Raw genomic sequence first — 7,790 nt, 5'->3', positions numbered from 1 at the left:
AGAAAAAGGAATTTAATTACTTGTTTATTTGCTTCTTTTTATGTAGTTCTAACATTTTATAAAAGGTTTTTGTGGTTTCATGAAAAATCAGTGTGCCATTTTTTAAAATCTGATTAATCGATTAATAAATACATTTACACCTTCATTCTTTTGCTTATTTACAGCTCTGAGTGAGTTATTCTTTCAACAAATTGAAATTTTTAGAGTGTGTACCTTCCAGTTAATGATTAATAAATTACTAAATTAGTTTATGATTACTTCAATAATCAGTTAATCACAATCAATTTGATTAATCGTTTTAGCTCTAATCTGTACCACTAAATATTAAGCTCTGGCTGCTTGGGAGGAGACTTGAACTGAAATTACATGTTTTTTTAGGATTTTGTTTCCCCCACAATATGTGGTTCATCTTAACATTTTAATTAAACTAGTACTATATTAGCTGCCGATTATTTCAATAATCGATTAATCATGATTAATCGTTTCAGTCTATAGTTTAACATGTCAGTGACGTGTAATAATGATGATTTCTGTTGCCTGTATCCCCCTGGCAGACCCTCACCATGGGACCCCCATGCTGCTGGAGGGGGTTCGGTGCCTGGGGGCCCAGAGGGACCCCCACGCCAGGCGCAGCAGTGAGCGGAAGAGGATATGATGAACAGACTCAAAGCCACTATCTTTATACATGAAGATGTAATAATTATTATGTTACAGGGTCAAGGCTCACAGTGGGCTGCAGAAATGGCCTCATGTGTGTCCCTGTTTACAACCATCATGGATTTGTGATGCTGTTAAAGTATTTATTGAAACGGTGGGAATGATGCAGCATGTTGAATTTCCACTGTAATTATGCTGGATTATGGCTCTAATATACAGATAAAATGTTTAAGTACTGACTTCTCTGCTGTGAAAAAGATGAGCTAGTTACACTCTGCACTTTCTTTGGTTTTAAGCCAAGAAGCCTCCATGCTGGAGAGGGTATAAAACCAGCATGAACAGTAGCCAGCGTACGATCTATCACCCAAACCTGCACTCACTGCCAGACGAAAATCAGCTCATCAGCAGCAGCAGCAATCGCATAAAGACAGCAACCCAACAGAACGTCCAAAATTAAAGGAGACCTATTATGCAGAATTTATATTTTGCACTTCCATTTGGGTTTCTACTGCTTCTAAAAACAGACCAAAAAATACTCAGCAATTTTTTAGCAATATGTTAATATTTTTGGTGTCTGGAAAATGAGCCATTTCAAAAACCTCCAGAATGTGGCATCACAAATCAACAGGCACTACTCGTTATCTAGCAACCACAGCAGAGCTCCACCTATTACCTAGCAACCACAGTGGAGCTCCTGCACATTAGGTCGGCTGGCTGAGCTGCACAATGGCTGCAGGAAAAGAAAAGTTTTATTGTTCTTACCATTTAGAAACCACATGCTGCATTTTTGTTGGTTGTGCAGGAGGCTCCACTACTGCTTTTCAAAGTTGTACGGATATATAACTGCACATCTGTTTGCAGCATTTTCACGTGTGAGTGTAAATGTTGAGTTGATGGGCGTGGCCAGCAGTAGCTTATTTGGATTTAAAGTGACAGACGCCCTAAAACAGCTCATAGGCAGAACTGATCAGACTAAAATCTATTTTTTTGTGCAGAAAACGTAATGAATATGTTTCATATTGCTAACAGATCTAGCCTAACCTGTTCAAGGAAGCACAATAGATCACCTTTACGAAACTGAATGCAGTTTGGTTTGGAAGTATAACTCATAATCTCATATTTAAAGGAAGGTTGTTAGAGACTAAATAAAATTTCTGATGATTGCATGTTACATTTAGCTCACTGCCAAACATATAAATTGACTTTTCAGTTGAGGCAGCCTGGGACTGCTACAGTAATATTCACCTTTCTGCTATCAAACCTTTCCAGAAAATCAGAGATTCCTTCATTCAACACAGAGGCTCACATTTCCTTTAACTAGAGTCTGGTAATGTAAATTTCACTGTCTTATCATAAAGTTGTTCATTTTTTAAGTATTCAACTCAAGATATGTCAGTGCATGGTGGTGTTACACTTCCCACTAACCCCAAGAGCAGAGCCCTTTTTATTTTACTATTATCCAGAATCATGTCTTTTAGTTTGAAGAACAAAATAACTACATATGGACTTTAAAAATATTAACTTGTATCTGTTCTGTTAAAACAACTGGAGAATTTTCTGTGAATAATCATAATTAGAATTAATACAGAAAACAGGTGATTTTTTAAAAAGTACATTGGAACAATCTGATCACTATCATTCATCCCTTAACACTGCCTAAGAATACACATTGTTTGCATGATATATAACAAAGCTAAATTATTACTTTAAATATTACTGAATTCAATAAAATAGTCCTCAGTTGAAAGAAGACTTCCTCCCTTCCTTTTGTTTTCTGAGTGATGAAAGATTAATATCCAGATGAATCTACTTCCATCTTGACTTCAGCATTTTGACAGACATGCTTGATATTTAAATCCGTTAACGGATCCAATCTGGACGCGGCGCTGGGCCAAACTCAGACCACATTGTGACAGCGAATGTTGGCTAACGGAGTTGGAGTCAGGCTCTGATACCAGACTAAAACTAAAGTGACTTTCATCATCAGGGGTCTGAAGATTTCTCCTGTTTTTGTTCTGTTGTTGGTTTTGATGGTCAGTCTGGAGTTTACTGTTGCTGCTCTGTTTAAATTAAAGCACTCGCTCAAACACCGTTCTGTCTGTTCTGTTCCTGCTTTCTGGGCTTAGGGAACTTTGAATTTTTATTTAGTTTTTATTTATTATGTTTTATTTACTTAGATCTTTCTATTTTAGAGGCTAGTTCAATTTAATTTAAGTTTATTTAATCCAGTACAGCACATTAAACAACGATACATGTTAAAAACAGAGCAAATGTTGTATGCAGGTTTTCTAGTTACTAATTTGCAAACCCAACTCTTGAATGGATTTTTAAAAATCCAGTAAAATTAAAGATTTGTTTATTCATTTTGTTTTCCCCTTTGTGTTGTGTATTATTTTCTCTTAGATTAGAGCCATTCTCTTCCCTTTCACTACTAGCTCCTTGTCTCACCTTTCTTCTCCCACTATTTAAGCTGGGATGCAATGGCTCATTCCATTGTATTGCCTTTGTTCTGTCTTCCTGCATTCATGCTGTAAGTTCTCATTTTGTTATTTTTTATTTTGTAAATAAATAATAAAGATTTAAATATTAATTATTTTTCCCTTCCTCCCTTCTTTTATTTCTACAGCAAACAACTAATGGAGAAGAAACTTTTTTTTAAATCAGATGTTTCTGTTTTTTCTTCTCCAAGAGAGTAGAAGAAAAGCTTACCTCACAGTTTTTCCGTCTTTCCCATATGGCTAAAGGAAGTGCAGCTGTCTATTATCCATATAGCATAATTGAAAATTTAGCGAATCCTGAGTTGATGTCTTCAGATTTACTTTATGTTTGTGGAATTACTGGGGTCAGAATTTATCTGTGACTCAGTGATTAATAACATGCGCAGTAGTCTATCAGGATCTGTAGCTGCAGTTTTTTTTTTTTTTTTTGTTTATTTCAAAAAGGACAATGCACACCGTATAATATGCCAGAGTTAGGCATAAAGGCTATGGCTTGTGATTTTATTTTTTTTCTGTTAACTTCTGTGTCTGGGATAAAGATTAAGCTGGAGGCGTTACCGCATCAAGACGTTGTTTGGCAACCGCCAATAAACAAAAGAAGAAGAAGAAGATGACTTGCATTTTAAGCAGCACAGAAGGACACAGGGAGTTTCGGGCTGATTGAATGCCACAGACTGACATTTGGGAATGGGCTGATTTTTCTGCAGCGCCAGAAATGTTTACATTCGGATAGAAATCGTTTCAGGTGAGTAACTCATTTCTGTACAAAGAGATCGACGGACTTTGTTGCTGTTTAACTTTATCCCAGCGTACACGCCTGGCTTAAAGTTTCGATTCAGTTCATCTGTTTTTCCTCCAGTGAAGCTGCATGAGAAACCTTAACGTTTTCAAATAGCAAAGTTTCAATAACAGAGTGTATTAAATTGACAAAACAAAATATTAGTTTTAAATATCAGAGGCACAACAGTTGTGGCAATATTTGTTATTAAGCAGTTCCAACATGGCTCTTCTCCAAAGAACCTCGCAGACACACCTGTTGTACAAATAAAATCAACGCCTCAGTCACGTATGATTTTAAAGGTCAACGTACTCTTCACAAAGGTGCAATAAGACTGTATTGTGGAGCAATCTAAGCCATAATAAGGAGGAAGACCTTAAAATTAAACATACTCAAGTGATTAACCAGCTAACATATTTAGTCATTTCTTCTAGGTTTATCCGTTTGTGTAGTTGCCTTTGAATATTAACAACCTTATAGATTAAATTTAGTCTGTATACAATTTTTTCTTCTGCCACTGTAATGTTTATTTTACAGTGGCACATATTATTATTATGTGTGGTTTTTTTTAAATCATGTAAAGCATTTTGAACTGCCTTGTTGCTGCTGTTGTTAGTTGTGCCTTACTGATAAACTTCACTCTTGGCTAGTAAAAGCAATTAGCAAAAACATTTTATGGAGCATGGTTTAACATCTGCTACATGATTTTATTACATGTCAAACTAGTATAACTTTTCTTCAGAAATGTTTTTTCCCAGATACTTTAAATCAGTTACATTTAAGTCACTTTAAAGGGGGCATATAATGCAAAATCCACTTTTTTGGGAATGCATTTTTTGTGTACTTTGAGTGTCTAAGAGTACAAAAAGCTAAAATCTATTCTCTCCCAGTGCTGCGTGAGTATCTTCATATTCTTTTTGGGCTATATTTTTCAGTCCACTAATTTTTTTTCTCTATTGCCTATTGTGTTTTTTTTTTTGGCCATGATGTCATTGCGTTTGCTGTGGAACTGCTAAACAAGGACATGACTTCCGGCTAATTAGCTTTGTGAATCCGCCCATTTTGTCTTTTAATTGCAGCAAATTTTGTAGTCTAAGTTCAGTTATGCCAAAGTTGCAAGTAATCAAGTCAAAGTGTTTGGTTTTAGTGTGTATTAACCCACACAATTCCTTACATCACCCCAGCATCAGAGTCTTTGAAGTTTCTAGTTGAATTTTATTTTTATCAATAAGATACCTACATCAGTGGAGAAAGTCTGGTTTTAGAGCACTCCAACGCACCAACAAAGATTTTTCGAAACACTTCAAGGGGCTAGTCCCTTCCCTTCTCAAACAAGGCACACAGCAAAACAGTGAGCTACTGATAACGCTAAAATGATAAGCTTATTTTAAACATGATTTTTTTGTGTTGATAATGACGTCTTGGTTAGTACTGCATGTTTTGGTTGCAATTATTTGGATTAGTTTTTGCAATTTTTGTCTTGCGGAAAACATGCAAATGCATCCAGTGACATGTCTGACTTCGCTAAGATAACTACTTAATTATGTTTAGGCATTGTTTACTTTGTTCATATTGTGTTAGCATTATTATTTTAATACATATCTGACATGCATGGAGACTATAAACTACTAGAAGGACCTGTATAATGCTCCATATTGCAGGTAGTTGGTATGGATGGTGAGGGTGTAAACAGAGTAATTACTACCCCATTCCGATGTGTTCATTTGGATGTGTGATTCTGCAGGCTTGTCATTCCCCTGCTCTGAGTCAGACTCTGGTTCTGACATGTAAGGTTGGATGGACACCTCTTCCATTGTTGACATTGTTAATAAACTTGGGAATAAAAAGTTTCTCTGCCTGTTGATAATTTTATTGCTGCTGTCAAAGTACAAAAATGGCCAAACAGTGTGGAGTGGAATGCTGTGCACTCTGGAGTATGGTGGGGTGTGAAATGCCTCATTCACATAAAAAAAAACCCCACAGCAAAATGAGTTGCTCTAAAACCTCAGGACGGTTGCAAATGAGACCAAAGCATTGTAGTTCTACTTTATATAGACCATAAGTGAATGATTTACATGTGAAAATCAAGGATTTAAAAGCATGTGTCCACTTTAAAGCTTGCTCAGATACATAAAAAAATAAACAGAAACTGACTAAGGTGTGTCGTGATCAGATGAAGACCTTGTCTTGGTGCAAAATTACTGCAAACTGAAGTGACTTATTTTTATTTTCTGTGACAATGGGTGTCATTGTAAAATGCTTTTTGATAAAACTGCATTGAATTAATGTGAAGGCTGTAAAAAGAACAGTTGAATCAAAGTTACAATGCTAACATTTTCCTAGGCACAGGCATATTTTTTGTATTTATTTATTCACTTAATTTATGGATTTCCTAAAAGCATGCACTGGAAAAAAGAGCACCAACCAAAAGCATGTTGATTCCTATGTGCCTTGGGGATATGACTGTTCAAACATTCTTTTTAAATGACACTTCTGCATGAGATAAAGATTTAAAATATATTGTTATATTTTTGCCTCTGTAAGGATCAGCTCAGAACAAAGTCAGAAAGCAGTGATGGATCCTGAGAGGAAGCAGAGCTCTTCTCCGTCCCTTTCTATGATGACTGACCACTCCAAAGAGGACCTTGTGAACTTCACTGTGGATGAAAGGTGTGTTACTGGCATTACTTATCCTGTGTGCCAACTCTTATGAAAGCATAATGATTTTAACTGCTCAGGTTTTGTTAATGATTACACACTTCCTTAAATTCACATATTTATATCTTTGCCAGGAATTCTCAGGGTGCTGTGGCAGATGAAATAAATACAAGCCCAACAGATCCATCTCTAAGGAGCTACAGGTCTAAGACCCCTCCACCAGATTTCAGGTTTGACCCTCCAAACATCAAATAGGGCAATTATCTTGTTTTGTTTATTCTAAGATAAAGACAAAGGGAATAGAAAATTTTCAAGTAGACATAGCTTTAAATGTGTATTTTGTATGTTTCTACAAAGAAACATACAAAATACATCATTATTCATCATAACAATCATCATAACAATACATCATTATCCATTATTTAAAGAAATAGTAAACAGTTGAGTGGTACCGATAATTTATTTGCTAATGTAAAGAATGACTTAACTCAAGTGTTTGTATTTGAAGAAAGAATAGTTGATTCCTATGTGCCTATGTCCTATGTCAAGTTTAAAAATTCTAAACTTGAAGAGAGAACCCAAAATGCGTTATGTGTGTTCATTTCATTCTGTGGACAAAAAGCCAACAGAAGAAAACCCACATCTGCATCCGAAGCAACTGAGTCAGTGAAATAGCTACATATGCTAGTGCGGGTAGCTACATATGCTGGTGCGACTTGAAGAAATTTCTTCAAGTTGTTATCCCTCTCCACAATAATTGTAGGTTGCGGTAAACCAATATTCTCACATTTAAGCTTTGATAGCTGGTGTTCCCACATATTTTATAGCCTGCCGGTTAGCGAGTTGCTAACGGAAATGGCGTTTCCAGTTAGCGGCAGAAGTCGCACCCATAATTCACGCAAAAGCATCATGGGGCATAGGAATAAGGTGGATACAGACCAAATGCTCTTTGTCTTTTAATTGTGTCTATTATGTCATCTGTTCACAGTAACGTGATTCCATCTGCACGGCTTCTCCCTGTTGGCGGGCTGCAGACACAATCAGTATGTGTTCTCTTAATAGCAATAATATATGTTCACAAAAGTCTGTGGAAACACCCTAAGATAATTTTCCTTCTATTTCATCTTCTTTAGGAGAAATATAGCTTCACACTTCCACAACTTATTGAAGACTGGACTAAGGATCAAGTGAAAGACTGG

At 36.1% G+C, this 7,790-nt stretch overlaps 2 protein-coding genes across 5 annotated transcripts in view; both read left to right on the top strand.

The window, feature by feature from the left end:
* The window catches only part of adisspa (adipose secreted signaling protein a), an 8,653-nt gene extending 7,608 nt beyond the window's left edge, over nt 1–1,045 (top strand). For all 4 annotated transcript variants that reach the window (XM_015058873.1, XM_015058872.1, XM_015058871.1 and 1 more), the window contains exon 6: nt 555–1,045. In XM_015058873.1, coding sequence (XP_014914359.1) covers nt 555–655 — 101 coding nt within the window. In that variant the 3' untranslated portion in view covers nt 656–1,045. The remainder of the gene's footprint in view (nt 1–554) is intronic.
* A 2,426-nt stretch (nt 1,046–3,471) lies between these two features.
* LOC106963775 (uncharacterized) overlaps nt 3,472–7,790 on the top strand; it is a 12,355-nt gene continuing 8,036 nt past the window's right edge. Inside the window, exons 1-5 of the mRNA XM_015058860.1 lie at nt 3,472–3,900; nt 6,484–6,603; nt 6,726–6,821; nt 7,580–7,634; nt 7,725–7,790. Of these exons, the coding sequence (XP_014914346.1) occupies nt 6,509–6,603; nt 6,726–6,821; nt 7,580–7,634; nt 7,725–7,790 (312 nt within the window). The 5' untranslated portion in view covers nt 3,472–3,900; nt 6,484–6,508. The remainder of the gene's footprint in view (nt 3,901–6,483; nt 6,604–6,725; nt 6,822–7,579; nt 7,635–7,724) is intronic.

The sequence above is a fragment of the Poecilia latipinna genome, unplaced genomic scaffold, assembly GCF_001443285.1.
Source record: "Poecilia latipinna isolate Pla-1442-1.1 unplaced genomic scaffold, P_latipinna-1.0 Scaffold1580, whole genome shotgun sequence".
Taxonomy (NCBI): domain Eukaryota; kingdom Metazoa; phylum Chordata; class Actinopteri; order Cyprinodontiformes; family Poeciliidae; genus Poecilia; species Poecilia latipinna.
This window is presented reverse-complemented; position numbering and strand designations above follow the sequence as displayed.